General features: G+C 46.1%; 1 protein-coding gene across 2 annotated transcripts in view; it reads right to left on the bottom strand.

The window, feature by feature from the left end:
* Positions 1 to 16,639, bottom strand: part of FNDC3B (fibronectin type III domain containing 3B) — a 311,990-nt gene that overhangs the window by 10,469 nt on the left and 284,882 nt on the right. For both annotated transcript variants that reach the window (XM_077348400.1, XM_077348401.1), the window contains exons 24-25: positions 10,524 to 10,690; positions 6,463 to 6,590 (exon numbers count right to left, since the gene is read on the bottom strand). In XM_077348400.1, the coding sequence (XP_077204515.1) occupies positions 6,463 to 6,590; positions 10,524 to 10,690 (295 nt within the window). The remainder of the gene's footprint in view (positions 1 to 6,462; positions 6,591 to 10,523; positions 10,691 to 16,639) is intronic.

Raw genomic sequence — 16,639 nt, forward strand, 5'->3', positions numbered from 1 at the left:
GCTTAAAGGATGTAATAACTCATAGAATCACAGCGTTGGAAGGGATCTCTGGGGTCATCTAGTCAAACCCCCTGAACAATGTAGGAACTCACAACTATCTGCCCACCCATGGTGACCCCAATTCCATGCCCAAGTGATCCCTCCACAAAACATCTCCAGAATCTAGCCTGGCCTGGAGGAAATTCACCTATCACCCCACAGTGGTGATCAGCAGTTCTCTGGGAATGCAAGGAATAACCACAAGAGACAAACACTGGCACATCCCCTCCTGCCCACCCACTCACAATCTGCCTAAGTTCATAAAATCAGCATTTCTGTCAGGTGACTCTCTAGCTTCTGCTTAAAAAACTTTCAAAGAAGGAGAGCCCACCACCTCCCGAGGAAGCCTGTTCCACTGAGGAACTATTCCGCTGCTGTTTATTTAGTAAGCACTTGGTCCTTCCTCAAAAGAGCTCAGAGAAGTCTCTTGTGCGATCTTCACAACTACTGCATAAGTGAGGTGCAAGCTGGACCCTGAAGAGGCAGCACAGAAAACTGAGGCTTGCAGACAGCAACTTCCTCACCATCAGGCAATGAGTTCTATGACTAAGAGAGCTCTGAACGGCATGCACCCTGGCCCAAGACCAGCGAGCCATTCACGACACACCAGTGGCTGAGATCTCATCAACTGCTTGTAGAAACGCACTTTCCCACCTCTCTGTTCTGCTGTGCCTCCCCCTTGAGTTAAAATCACACCCCCCAGCAAAAAAAAATTAAAATGTGGTTAGGACTATCTATTTCAATATTTATATGCTAACTGCAGGGATTTGCGGGGACTGTCAGAATGCTGATATGCAAGAAGCGTAATCAATCAAACAGAAAAGCAGAGAGGCCATTTGGAATTTCCAGCAAGAAGGTCTCACACAGGACTGAATGAGTTCAAAGTCTTCTGCGTAAGCACAAAGCGGTCTTTATTAATGGCAATAAAAATTGAAAGAGACTATTGACTCAAAATGTGAGTACACTGTCACAGGAAGGAAAGGCAGGCATAATATAGAAACGTTAGGCACCAATCTGCTGAACAGCACAATCCATAACGTGGGAATTCTAATCTAATGTGGGAATAAATTGTAGGGGTTAACCCCACACTCAGGAATGTTTCGGGTTCAGGTATATTAAACCAGAAAATACCAGTACTTTCCTGATATATTTAAACTCTGCCTACAATGGCCAAGTTTCTGAATTCACTTGTTTTGGAGAATAATAATTTTACGCACAGGGGTGCCGCAAAATGGAGCACAAGTATGTGAATCTGACTCCCAGACCCCAGAAAGTCTTGCCCACCCAACTTTAAACTTGCACACATACACATTCAAAGGATGGCCCATTCTGCACCCTAAACCAACCTGGTGCTCATGTGGCATGGCGATGATGTGCATTATTCTAACCTTAACATTCTGATCCCCTGGGACATATTTCCAAGAGCTTGTGCATGGATATCTCTGCTGGTCTATGACCGAATCTGTGCATGGATATGAACAAGCACTGTGCAACCGTTATGCTGTCTGAAGGAGAATACCCACAAAGAATACTTAACCAAGCTCAGAGGGATGCTTGTTTTTTGGTTTTTTTTAGCGCACGGCAACAGATCAAAGCGAGCTGATCAATACAGACCGTTTGTACTGGAAAGGTGTATACATGGAGTCGGTGCTCGATACAAAAGCAGAAATTACACTCATAACAATCCCCTTTGGAAAGGGGACATTTATGTAACAAGGAGAAATGCAATTATCCCGTTCAGAGCAGAGTCCGAGTTCAGTGGCACCTTTAAGAACAACACAGTTTTATTCTAGGTGCTACCAGGAAAGTCCGTTGTATAGAAAATACAATGGGCTCTAGCATGTCTTCCCCCCCCCCCCCCCGGCAGGGCTGCCAAAGCTAGGAGTGTGCAGGTGAGCGCGGGGCTTTCGGGCCCGGGGGAGGCAGCGTGCATTCCCCCCTCCACAGCCCCGTGTTGGGCTGGGAAGGGTGGGGTGGGGCGGGGCTTCGAGGGGAGGCGGTGAGCATTCCCCCTTCCCTCCCCATAGTCCCACCTGAATCTATCTCATTCAGTTTCAAGTATAGGGTTATGGGCTCTGAACTTGCTGAGTCAGGGGGTGGGTGGGGGCAGGGGGAGAAAGAGTGCCAACCCAGTCTGCCAGAGTGGTGATAAAGGCAAACTCGACTTTGAGGATTAATGGGAAAGAGATTGAGGGCAAAATTGCCAATATTGTCATTCCCCTGTACAGATCTATGGTGTGGCCTCATTCGGAATACTGTGCACAGTTCTGGTCACTGAACCTCAAAGGGGACATTCCGGCACTGGGAAAAAATGCAGAGAAGGGTAACCACATGATTAGGGGGTTGGAGTCTCTTCCCTATGAAGAAAAGCCGAAGAGTCTGGGACATTTCAGTTTAGAAAAGAGACAACTAAGAGGGGGGAAGATGATACATATTTATAAAATTATGGAGAGGGGGTGGAGAGCATTGACAAAGGAGAAATGTTTCCCTCCTCTCCCAATATTCTAGAACTCAAAGGCATCCAATGACGTGGATGGGCGGTAGGATCGGGATGGACAAAAGGAATTACTGCTTTACACAGAGACTGATTAAAATGTGGACTCTGCTGCCGGAAGATGCAGTGATGGCCACAGGAATAAACCGCTTGAAAAGGGGATTAGATAAATTTATGGAGGCTACTAGCTCTGGTGACTGAGGGGAAACTTTGAATCCCATCAGGGGACAGCCACAGACTGTATGCCCTACTGCTGGTCCTCCGGAGGAACTGGTGGCTGTCATGAACGGAGGCTACTTTTTTAAGGACCAGAGAAGTCTGAGACCATCTTTGTAGGAAGATCAACGTTGTTTAAAGGTAAAGGTATCCCCTGTGCAAGCACCGAGTCATGTCTGACCCTTGGGGTGACGCCCTCTAGCGTTTTCTTGGCAGACTCAATACGGGGTGGTTTGCCAGTGCCTTCCCCAGTCATTACCGTTTACCCCCCAGCAAGCTGGGTACTCATTTTACCGACCTCGGAAGGATGGAAGGCTGAGTCAACCTTGAGCCGGCTGCTGGGATCAAACTCCCAGCCTCATGGGCAGACAGCTTCAGACAGCATTTCTGCTGCCTTACCACTCTGCGCCACATTTATTAGGCCCAAAAGGGTACTTCTAGAAATGTCATAAGGGAAAAGATCTGTTGCCAAGACCAGCGAGCTAGTCAAGTACCAGGCAAGATACAGGCATCACCCCAGCCCCAAGCTGCATTTCATACTCCCGTCATTTACACTCCTCACGGCCTTTTATCTTCAAAGGGCAGTGAACACAAAACTAAACTTATAGTTTTTATACCCGGTGCCCAGAGGGTGTTCGGGCATCAAAGACATAACATGCAAACTACAGATAGTATCGCGAAGGATACTCTGAATTTCCTGGGGACCGGAGACACGCCGGCTAAGGGGGGGAAGGGGGACAAAATAGGGGGGGGGGGGGGAGAGCCAGAGCAGCAAAGACTGGCTACTGTGTGAGATGGGATGCTGGACTAGACGGATCACTGGGTTGATCCGGCAGGGCTCTTCTTACATTCTTATGGGGTTTTTCATGGAATGGAAGGAGAAAATAGTGCAGGTGGAGAAAGCAAGATAACAAGATAACCCCACAAGTCAGCACTGGAATCGAATGCCTAAGGAGGTGGTGAGCTCCCCCTCACTGGCAGTCTTCAAGCAGTGGCTGGACAGCCACTTATCCTGGATGCTTTGAGCAGTGGGTTGGGCTAGATGGCCTCTATGGCCCCTTCCTACTCTATGGCTCTAAGCTTCTAAGTCCTTGCGGGTCTTCTGCTTGTTGTGACATTGGTTCTCGTTTTAGGGTCCATATCCACTTTTAAGCCAAGCGTGCCGAATCAGCAGTCACTTTACTTGAACTCACTCCTCACTGTGTGATCCAACCTATGAACAGACGAGTAAAACAAGCAAAAAAAAAAAGAAACACGCCGAAGCACAGAAACGGCAGGGCTGTTTAAACAGGGCACTTTACCCACGGCCTTTGTTGGGAGAAGCATGCCGACCGCTCCCTTCCCATTTATTACAAAGCCGTTTCGTGCCCCTCCAAGATTTCTTATGGCCTGTTTTGGAGTTACTGTTACGCAGGGTGGTCGCTCTGAGCGGCAGTCAGAAGTTCTCTCCGTTTGATTGGGAGCACACATCCGGCTGATTGCCTCCATTATGCAGAAAGGCCTTTCCTTCCTTGAACTCACCCATACGCACGCCGCCTGACTCATTCTACCTCCCTGACAACAGAGGCCTGCACTCCCCAGGGAACGTGCAAAGATGCAAGCGAAGCCATTCAGAGCACTATCGACTGGCACCAGCTCCTCGATGACAACGTCCCTTTGGTCTGTGAGCTGCAACATGCCCCACAGGTAGGCTGCAGATGGAGGGGGTGAGACGGCAGCCCTTCTGCAGATCATTTTTTTAAAAAGAGGAGCAATAAATGCGCAGTTCGTTACTCCTTTTTCTACGCCGCCCGAAAGCCTTCCCTTCATACTGTTCTTCTCACACTTATTATTATGACATTTATCAACAGCAAAGGGGGGGGGGCTGTTATTTGGTGCCTGAGAAACCGTGATCGGGCATATTTTATTCTCAATTGACCAGCCCATCCTGACAGCACAGTCCTAAGCTGGTTTGAGCCCTTATAAGGAGTTCAATGCTTATTTTTCTTTTAGAAATTTATTTAGAAAACCTGTATGCCTCCTCATGGGGAAGGCACTGGCAAGCCTTCCCCATGAGTCTGCCATGAAAACGCTAGAGGGCGTCACCCCAAGGGTCAGACATGACCCAGTACTTGCACAGGGGATACCTTTACCTTTATGCCTCCTCAACGGACTCGCTTAAGATTGTACTGTCAGTCATCAATTCTTCAGTTACTCCCTTTACTGCCTTATTTGTTTCTCTCCCTAGAAACTCTTTTCCAGGCACCTGATCTCCTATTTGGCAAGCACGAGTATCCAAATGCTTTCGTAACTTTGAAATATAAATATTGCAATGGCTGGCTTTTCTTTTTCAACTGGCCTTGATAACTCTGCTTAACAACTGCTTTATCTACAAGCGTCAGCAGGGGATAATGCCGTGCCTTGAAGAGCTTCTGAAGATCCTGATGCTGCTGCAATAAAATGAATGATTGAGGTAGTTGATAGTGACGGCGCTGTCATGGACCAATAGCCACTTGGACCCTCTGGCTCCAGAAGTGACCCTTCTACCTGAGCTGGGAGGGGCTACGGCTCAGTGGAACAACCCCCGCTTTGCATGCAGAAGATGCCTCCCCCCCCAAACCAAAGTTCAAGGCAAGTGCCCCCCCTCCCCTGAATATTCCCCAGAAATTTGTCGTTTGGTTCAGGCCATTTAAACCTAGCAGCTGAGCAGGGTGGTCTGCCTATCAGTTGTTAGGTGTAAATGGTTGGCAGCCATTTAAACTCTCCGTTTCACTTCCCTCTGCTTCCAACTGGGAAATCAATTGCTGGAATGGCTCACCGCCATTTTAGCCTAACAGTGGAAGGGGCCAATCTGTCCATTGTAACAGTAACATCAACACAAGATTAGTGTAATGAATGCACTCTTCATAGGTCTCCCCTTGAAATCAACTCAAGACTCCAGCTGTTGCAGAATGCCACAGCTTGATTATTGATAGGAACACCACATCGGTAACCACTCCTTTGGCTGCCTACCAGTTACCAAGCTCAAGTCAAGTACTGGCAACCCCATACAAAGGGACCTTTGTGGTTTTGAATTCTCCTATGTGCAAGACAACCATTGCTCGGGTATGTGCCTTCTCTGTAATGGCTCCCACCCTGTGGACTGTCTTGCCTGGGGAGGTCTGGAAGGCTCCCACACTTCTGATATTCTGCAAACGGTGTGAAACAGAAATATTCAGGAGGGTATTTTCTATCAATGAAATAGGGCTGCTTCGTAACAAAGCTGTGTCAATGTTTAACTATTGTCCTGGTTGACACGTTATGTTATGATTGTTATATTTGTTGCAATGTTCTATGCAATTCCCCCACGACGTTACATGTAAACCGCCCAGAGCCGTATGGAAGGGTGGTATAAAACTCTAAATAAATAAAATAAAATAAATTACAAAATAAATCAATTGGCCCGGGAAACCTTCCTGCATTGTTCAACACGAACAGCAATGCCAAGTTCTGGGTATTCAAAGCGCAAATCTTTGGAAGCTCAGGCAGAGAAGTTCCTCAACACACCGAACCTGGAAGCTTCTTGATGGAAAGCTGTTTTCGGTAGTATTCCATAGTATTCCGTAGTATTGTCACCTTTTCACTGTTACGTTTTATTGAAGAAAAACTTGTGTTTGAAAATATGGATAAGTAACACTTGTGCAATGGTGGTTACTGACAGCTGGCTTGGGGGTTGAGCACATCCTTCTCCTTACCTGTTTGTACTCCGATTCTCTTGCAACCAGAACTTGCAGAATATAGCTGACAGGGTCTCCCTTCATGGGGGGCACTGTTTCCCATGCAATTTCACAGGCGTTTCCTTCCGTCTGTCTCACTCGAGGTGCTGAAATAAAAGATTCCCGCACATCATCATCATCATCATCATTATTATTGTTGTTGTTATTATTATTGTTGTTATTGTTGTTGTTGTTATTATTATTATAATATTTAGATTTGTTACTCGCCTCTCCCCGGAGGCTTGAGGCGAGTTACAGCATAAAACCCCGAATAAAACCATACAATAAAATCCATAAAACCCCAATACACAAAAATACACAGAATAAAATAATAAGACAGATGCGGCAAAGACAATAATATCTACATGAGTTACCCCAGATAGACAATGCTGGAGGGTGGAGCCTGGAAGAGTGGGCTTTAAAGAGGGGAGGAATTCCAGTAGGGTATAAGGGTATACAGCACACCCTCCAAAGCATCCATTTTCTCCAGAAGTGGAATAAATATTTTAAACAAATGCATAACAAATAAATAAGCTATCAATATAGTCTGGAGATCTATTCTGATTCTGAGGCCTTTTCAGCTCCCACCGGAGGGTTGTCAACCTTAAAACATAATGCTGCAGGTTTCATTTTCCTGTTCTTCACCTGCAGAATGTACTAAAGACCACGAATATAGTTTTTCAGAACTGCAAATAAGAGAGAAACCTTGCACCCCAACAAGCACACTTTTTTTTTACAATATTTGTTACCTTACAATGTGGCAATTCAATAGAAAAGTTTTAGACTAAGGTAATACACTCTTCAAGAGCCTCTTGTGGCGCAGAGTGGTAAGGCAGCCGTCTGAAATCTTTGCCCATGAGGCTGGGAGTTCAATCCCAGCAGCCGGCTCAAGGTTGACTCAGCCTTCCATCCTTCCGAGGTTGGTAAAATGAGTACCCAGCTTGCTGGGGGGTAAGCGGTAATGACTGGGGAAGGCACTGGCAAACCACCCCGTATTGAGTCTGCCATGAAAACGCTAGAGGGCGTCACCCCAAGGGTCAGACATGACTCGGTGCTTGCACAGGGGACACCTTTACCTTTACCTTTAATACACTCTTCATACGTCTCCCCTATCAGGGTTTCCTGTGTGGCATTACAACAGAACTAGAATTTTACTCAGATGCTCCAGAAACTGGACATGGGCTAGACGGCTTTGAGAGGCCACCACTGTTTCTAACAGCTGGAATCAATTACACATGTTTTTTTTTCCATTGTCCATTTTATTTCTCGATCCGAGCTACATTTCTTAACTCGCTGCTGTGTAAAGGAGAACTGCATTTGAATGAACTCAAGATTCAGTTTCCTTTGGCATCCCAGAACTCTGATATAACTGAACCAGTTGCAAAGTTTTTATATCTTGCCATGAGAGATTGTGAATTTATTTTGTCCTACTCTAAAGCATGATCTCTGCCCTTGTTTACTCTGTATAGCAGTGGATCCTTTTGCACGTTCCCTCCTTATTTTGTACTTTTATATGCTATTAAAGGCTTGTTGTTGTTGTTGTTCTAACAGCCAGCCAGACTAGGTTTTCTCGTTCCCTACAGGAAGCAATGCAAGCGTGGTCTGGTTTTGAAAAGCCCCAATGGAGCAGCAGTGGTCACGGTGTGATGACAAGATCCCCTGCAGTGGAGGCAGGGAATGAATTCAGCAGAGCAGAGTCGGGGGCTGAGTGCTCCTTTCTGTAGGTTCCTACTCTTTGGATTCCCCCAACTGGCCACTTTTTACTTCTTTGGCAGATTGCGCTAAGAGCTTTTCTTGCTGATTGCCAAACTTCGGGTTGCCAGTAGCAACCTGCCATCCATAATTACAGGCCCCTGATTGTGTTGCTTTTAAATCATCAGTTCACTATTTCCCCCCCACCCTGGACCACTGGTGTTCCTCGTGTCCCCCCTCAAAAGAGCAGCTTTTGAACCAAAGGATGCAATAAAATGGTTTTCTGATTCTCGTTGCTGGGGGGGAAAATTCTAAAAACAGCACTAGTACCTTAACTCCTCTACTATAGGAACCAAATAAAGTTATTGAATGAGTAGGATTTCATTAAGCTTAGTTATGACTCTGTCCTGATGCTCGTTGAAACCAGTTTAACACTAATGCAAGCTGCACTATTTTTCAGCAACTCTACACTCCCTGCCATTCAGAGTGGACTCTGAAAGGCTCTCTAGTCTACACTCCTGTGGTTCTTCACTGAAGCTCTGGTGCCAAAGGTCAAGTAAGGCTGGGTGAATCATCCACAATCTTGGTTCTCACTAGGTACAACACCGGATGAGATAGTCACAGGATGTAATGCTCCCCAAACTGGCCAGTTGTGTGCCTGTGAGGATGCCCTAGACCAGTGGTTCTCAACCTTCCTAATGCTGCAACCCTTTACTATGTTGTGTTGACCCCCAACCATAAAATCATGCAAGTGTTCTTTCACAGAAATTAAATCAAAACCGACCAATGGCGTGAAGATCCATCGTTCATGATTGTATATAAATTGGTTTCTTCTCGGGGTTTCTCAGTTCAGCTCTGCCTCTTGTCCCACCATGCTGATTTCGCTCTTTTCTGCTGCTTCAGACAGACAAACATTATATCTCGATGTATTCCGCAAGACTGTTGTGTGGATGGTGCCCCCCCCCTCGGCCAAGGGTGCCGTGACCCCTCTAAAAGGGTTGTTCAACCCCCAAAGGGGTCTTGACCCCCAGGTTGAAAACCACTGCCCTAGAACCTAGGTTTGCCAGCTCAAGAGCTGGGGAATTTCTGCAGATTTGGGGAAGGAGATTTTACTTGGTATGTTTTAATTTGTTAGCTGTCTTGGTGGCTCTACAAGGGCAGAAAGGCAGTGTAAAAATCTTGTTAATAAAGAAGAAATACACATGGAACCTTGATTCTTAAACGAGTAGAAGAATTTGGGTTTTCACCTTGAAAAAATAAGAATTATTTTTTGCGGGGTGGGAGTGAAAGAAGGCAGAAAATCCATATAGATTCTGTCAAAGGTTATCCTGGGATAAAATCTGCTGACTCTCTCAAAAGAGACAGGATACACTTTTATTTTTATGAAAACAGGCTAGCTCAAATCCAGCCTTTTGGATTTTGTCTATTGGAGACTGGTTCATATTCACAGTGCGCTTTCTGACTGTGGAAGAAAGTGTGGTTTCACATCACCTTAAACTTAGCTGCCTGACACGGCAATTCTAAAAGCACTTTCCTAGGAGTAAGCCCCACAGAGGAAACCTTAGTAGGATTCTGAATAGACCTGCTTAGGATTTTGGAGTTCATGGAAGTTGAGTACTACTCTTGTGCAGGTGTGTGTATGGGGGAAATCCTCTTGTGCTGGCCAAAAGCCATCATTTTACATAGAGCCCAACAGCCACTGAAGTTTCGTTCATCAGGAAAATAAAGCTTTCACTGACCATCACGTGGCGATAGTAGTGCAACTGAACATCTGTCCCTGTGGATGAGGGTCAAAGCAACTGTAGCAGCTTAGTTATCTGCCTGTTCCCCCAACCCTTTCCCAGAAAAAGCATAAATCTGGTTCAAAGAGACTGGAACAAATGCCTTGTTGATGTTTTTTAAACAACGGAACAACTCACTGCAAAGCATGGCCTTAACATAGAAAGGTAGTAAGAGCATACAGTTCCTAAGACTGACAACATGGCAACATGTTCTTACCCCCCCCCCCCCCCGCGACTACGTGTAGGGCCAATTCTTGCATTAATTTTAGGTAGATGGAGGTTGTAGCTCATATTTAAAAGGGAGTGGAGAAAAAGACTTGCCATCATGCACAAATTTCCCCACAATCTGAGCACTGGACAAACAACAAACTTATTTTGTGTTCAGCGGTAAAAAAGAGGACTCCCAGTACCTGAGAACGGGGGGGGGGGGGGGAGTAACACACAAAGAGGGAGAGAGGAAGCAGAGACAGTGAGAGGGGGGAAGTGGGGATGAGATTCTTGCAAGCCCTTCACAGCCCCCCCCCCAATAATCTCCATCCCAAAACCAGAAGATGCGTTTTAATTTACCTTTGATGACAGGTGGAATAGATTTAGTTGTGCTGAAGGTAAACACTTCTGAGAAAGGTCCTTCCCCAGCGTCATTTACAGCTTGTATTCTAAAAGCATAGCAGGTAAATTCCATCAGCCGTTGTACCTTGTAAGTGTGACTTGGTCCTCTATAGATGGGAATAAACCTAGACACACAGGAAAAGAGGAAGCCAAGTTAGTTGCTAGTTATCACAACAGTGTTTTGAATCAAACCCTTTACTCTCAACCAACAGGAAAGACTCAAGCCTATTCATTTATATCCCATTCCAGAGAGCCATAAAGATATTGTGATTAACAGGATGCCTCACAGAATTTCACCATTTCCATGTAGCAACAGACTATTGAATGCGCAGCCTCAAAGAAATGTACTGGAGCTCCCACAGCCTACAGTGATAACAAGACTGGGGTAACACAGCATCATGTAAGACTAAAGGTAAAGGTAAAGGTATCCCCTGTGCAAGCACCGAGTCATGTCTGACCCTTGGGGTGACGCCCTCCAGCGTTTTCATGGCAGACTCAATACGGGGTGGTTTGACAGTGCCTTCCCCAGTCATTACCGTTTACCCCCCAGCAAGCTGGGTACTCATTTTACCGACCTCGGAAGGATGGAAGGCTGAGTCAACCTTGAGCCGGCTGCATGGGCAAAGCTTTCAGACGGCTGCCTTACCACTCTGCGCCACAAGAGGCTCTTCATGTAAGACTAGAGAACACAAATTATGTTAATAACCCAAACAGTGGCAAAGGTAGCTGCTCTGGAGGGCTTCAGACCTGCTGGTCATGGTCTACTCAGAAAACATTCAAGGAATGCTTATGACAGGCCTTTTCTATCAACTGCGGGGACCCATAACGCCTCCTGGGATTTTGGGGGGAACCAGGTTTATTTTTAACTACAAACCTTCTCCTCAGATATTGGGTCTTCTAATGGAAGTGAGTGTCTAGGTGGCCAAACTGTGGCTCTCCAGATGTCCATGGACTACAATTACCGTGAACCCTTGCCAGCATGGTGCTGGCAGTGGCTTATGGTAATTGTACTCCATGAGTTTGGCCACCCCTGGTTTAAGGCTTTGGGTTTGCTGCTGTGAGGTAAGTTTTGTGATGCACAAGTAGAATATGGAAGTCACTGAGGCAGGAATTATATTAATCAAGAAGAATAATTAATTTACAAGTAGGTTTCAAGGGACAGACCACCAGCACAGGTCTTCAGAGAGGCAAAAGAGAAACCGGGCTCAGACATCTTTCTTTAAATCTTGACGGCATAAACAAGCATTTACCAATTAGCCACTAGGATGGATCCTCTCTCTCACACAGGATCCCACCCACACCAGCCTGAATGGCGCCAGGTTTGCTCGTGGACAGAGACAGGCCTAACAACTGAGCCCTCTCTATGAAGATAGATACAGGTGGGGAGCCGTGTGGGTCTGAAGCAGCAGAGCAAATTTGAGTCCAGAGGCACCTTTAAGGCCAACCAAGTTTTATTCAAGATATATAAAAGCCTCCGTGCGCATGCACACTTTCTCAGTAAGTTTATACCTTGAATAAAACTTGGTTGGTCTTAAAGGTGCCTCCGAACTCAAATTTTATTCATTTGGGTATTCTGTTTTTCCCTCCGATTCTTTTGAGATGAGTTCTACCCCGATCTTTTTCTAGCAGCCAATTCTGAGTCGAACCATTCCCGGTGTGTAACTTCCCTGTCAGTTTTTTTTTTGTCCCGCCCACCTCTGTTCCACTTGTCAGTGATTGGAATGTGGCTGTCAAACTACTCCCCCTCCCTGAAGACGAGAGGGTTCTTCCCGTTCTTTTTCAAAAACGGCAGTAATTTATCACGATATCACTAGAGTGTTGTAACAACAGCTTAAAAGGTTCTCTAAATTGTCAGCTTTCATTTAAAAAAAAAGTTATCTAGCTTCCTCCTTTTACCTTATCCCTCTGTGAGAGAAATGGCTATACACTTACTTTCCTGAAAATGAAAGCTGGGAATTCAGAGAGCCAGTTAAGCTTATTGCTACAATCCTCTAGTAATATAGTGATATTTTACTGCCATTAAAAAAAAGCGGGGGGGGGGGGACACCACTGAGGATGACAATATCCTTTCCTGAAACTTATTATTATTGAAGGCAAGGGTGGAAGAATATAAACTGTGAGTGAAAATGCAGAGCGAGGGCAGGCATGCAGAAGAACTGTGCCCAAATAGAATTCAATACTCGTGGATTGATGGTCAAAAAATCAGGAGTAAATTGAGTGTATGGAAAAACTCTCCATCTAAACAATCAAGTTGTGGTTAGAACATCTAACAAATTTGTTAAATCTGGGGGGAAATATGGTTCACTTTATTTTATCATCCGTAATATTTAGATGCAACAACATCATGTTCTGTCTGAAAAATTCATCAGTGCGACATCAACTGAATCAAAAGTCGTAAAACACTCTTGGTATGTCAGGTATAGTACTTCTGTGATTAGCACTTCCGAAACCTGACATACGATTGGTTGGAGTGATCCCATAGACCAGTGGTTCTTAATCTTCCTAATGCCACGACCCTTTAATACAGTTCCTCATGTTGTGGTGACCCCCAACCATAAAATGATGCAAGGGTTCTTTCACAGAAATTAAACCGAAACTGACCAATGGCGAGAAGATCCATTGTTCATGATTGTACATAAATTGTTTTTTTTCCAGGGCTTCTCAGTTCAGTTCTGCCTCTTGTCCCACCATGCCCATCTCGTTCTTTTCCGCTGCTCCAGACAGACGAACACTCTATCTCAATCTACCCCACAAGGCTGTTGTGTGGATGGCGCTCCCCCGGCCAAGCTGCTCACCCTGCCAGTTTGGTGTAGTGGTTAGGAGTGTGGACTTCTAATCTGGCATGCCAGGTTCTGCGCTTCCCCACATGCAACCAGCTGGGTGACCTTGGGCTCACCACGGCACTGATAAAACTGTTCTGACTGGGCAGGAATATCAGGGCTCTCTCAGCCTCACCCACCCCACAGGGTGTCTGTTGTGGGGAGAGGAATGGGAAGGCGACGGTAAGCCGCTTTGAGCCTCCTTCGGGTAGGGAAAAGCGGCATATAAGAACCAACTCTTCTTCTTCTTCTTCTTCTTCTTCTTCTTCTTCTGCCACAACCCCTGTTGTTCGACCGCCAAAGGGGTCCTGATCCCCAGGTTGAGAACCACTGCTATAGACCATTTTACTTAAAAATGGTAACGCGACCGAAAAGTTGCACAGACAATTCAGAGTGCCCTAAAAATCACCTGATCGCTCCACTTCGGCAGATCATTTTTCAGTACAAATTGTGTATTAACGTGAATCTGGCAATCAGATGACCACTTGACTGGCTGGCCATGCAGTACTTTGAATTTATTCTGCTACTAATTAACAACAGCAGGAACATAAAGTCCTGCAGGAGCTGAATAATAACATTTCTCAGAATAAATCTGGATTTACTCTGTTATATCCCAGTACAAGGTTTGCCAAGGTTGGGATCATACATACGCAATTGTCCTGTCCACATGTTACATTATCTGCAAGTTTGGTGTAGTGGTTAGGAGTGCGGACTTCTAATCTGTCATGCCAGGTTCGATTCTGCGCTCCCCCACATGCAACCAGTTGGGTGACCTTGGGCTCACCACAGCACTGATAAAACTGTTCTGACCGAGCAGTGATATGAGGGCTCTCTCAGCCTCACCCACCTCACAGGGTGTCTGTTGTGGGGAGAAGAAAAGGAAGGCGACTGTAAGCTGCTTTGAGTCTCCTTCGGGTAGAGAAAAGCGGCATATAAGAACCAACTCTTCTTCTTCTTCTTCAATATGCACTGACTTGAGAAATAGAAGTAGTGAAATGCAGGATCTTTGTTGGGTGAGGTGCAGATGTAATGCTGACTCTGCCAACCACGGATTGAAAAACTAGGAGCTAGGCTTGAGAACACATCCCTGGGTATGAATTTTTCTTTTTGAGGTTAGCTCCTAACTTGTAAACCATGGTTTGCTGAGAGGCAGCTTTGTATCTGTTCCGTATCTATATTCCAGTGTCAAAGATGGCCAAGGTGCACAAAACAATCTCTCAAAAATGTTCAGTGCTACACTGGGCGTCTTTGTATTGCATTAGTAAGCAGTCGTGCCATTCTATATAGAAAACGGCTGCCTGACCGCTAAATATTACTTTCACATCTCAACATACTTGAGAACTGATCAGAACCACTTCACCTAATCTATTAGTTTCCCACAGTGATTTTAAGGGAATCTGAATTCTTATGAGCAACCAACCTCATTTATGGCAATGGATAAAGTCTGATCTTTACCCATCATGCTTTGCGTGTGACCTTGCTGAAGTGTCAGGCTAGCCCAGTGGTTCTCAACCTACCTGATGGTGCAACCCCATTTGGGTCGGCGGCGGCAGTGCTGGCCTCGGCGGCCCAAAGGGATCTGGCTGCTTCAGCGATCACAGAAGCCTGAGGCAGCCAGTGCCACAGCGCGGAGGGACAGTGTGGCGCCGGTACGCCAACCAGCACCCTCATGCATACAGTTCTGCACTTGTGCGCTGGCTGGCATGCTGCCGGCACACCTCCCCTGTGCGCCGCTGGCAGCCTCGGGTTTCCATGATCACTGAAGCGTCCGGAGCGCGCAACCCTACGATCCCCTTTGGGTCGCTGAGATCGTCGCCATGCCACCACCTCCTGTGGCAGCGGCCTCGGTGACCCCCTTGAAAGGGTCGATCGACCCCCCCCCCCGAGGAATCGCGACTCCCACGTTGAGAACCACTGGGCTAGCCCTTGCGGAAACCTGAAGGATGGATCAGATCAACTTTGTTCTGTTCCAACAAATCAATTCTCGCTACCTCTCAAACTGACCTCTGGTTCTTTTTCGCTGGCCACGTTTCAAAATCTGAAAGAACTGTTCCCCAGAGGAAGCGCCGTGTGACACTCGGGGAGGCTCTAATAGGTACACACAATTATGTGGATTCGAGACAGCTGCCCATCCTGTTCCTTACTACTCTCACACAGGCTAACAACTCAAATATCTTTTTTTTCTAGCATGTCAGCCAAATGGAGAGGAACTGAGTAGAGTAAGTAATATGCAAGACAGTGGCGGTGATGCTTCCCAATCCTTCATGGCACAGCCGTACAGAGAGCTCTTCTCCAGGTTCCAGGGATGATGGTGTTGTCCAGAGGCTCAGTTAGATTTAGCAGTATAGCCTAAACAAGCCTTAATGATGTCCATGAAACTCATGTGGCAATTTAAGTGACAACTGAAGTTTCATATTCACTGCAATTATTTTAAACTTCAAAACACGGCTGATACCTTGGTAAATAGGCACAATTTGATTACAGTCTAAAACAGGCTCTTTGTATTCCTCAACAATTTCTCTTTTGTCACATTTAAGTGTGGGAGGGCTGACTGTTGCCCAGGCAAGGAAGATAATCTCTGCTTATTTATCTATCAAGGCAGTGAGCTCTGGGGGTAAGAGGTAGGTAGCAAAGATTTGTTTGCAAAGATCACTCTCATCCTCAAATACACAGAGCTTCTTGAGTTCACCAAATATGATACAGGTGCAAGATATACCTTGTACAAAAGACAGCAGTGAATTCTAAGAGGGCCGATTTCAACGTTTTTTTTTGCCCACAGCCCTTTTAGGAGCTCTTCTCAGATTCCAGGGTCCCCTAGAATCATAGAATAATAGAGTTGGAAGGGACCTCATGGGTCATCTAGTCCAACCCCCTGCACTATGCAGGACACTCACACCCCTATCGCTCATCCACTGTCACCTGCCACCCCCTTGAACCTTCACAAAATCAGCCTCTCCATCAGATGGCTATCCAGCCTCTGTGTAAAAATCTTCAAAGATGGAGAACCCACCATCTCCCGAGGAAGCCTGTTCCACTGAGAAACCACTCTCACTGTCAGGAACTTCTTCCGGATGTTTAGACGGAATTTCTTTTGAATTAATTTCATCCCATTCGTTCTGGTCCATCCCTCTGGGGCAGGAGAGAACAATTCTGCTCCATCCTCTATATGGCACCCTTTTAAATACTTGGTTATCAGATCCCCTCTCAGTCGTCTCCTCTCCAGGCTAAACAGACCAAGCTCCCCCAACCTTTCTT

This window comes from Paroedura picta, chromosome 8, assembly GCF_049243985.1.
Source record: "Paroedura picta isolate Pp20150507F chromosome 8, Ppicta_v3.0, whole genome shotgun sequence".
NCBI classification, from domain to species: Eukaryota; Metazoa; Chordata; class Lepidosauria; order Squamata; family Gekkonidae; genus Paroedura; species Paroedura picta.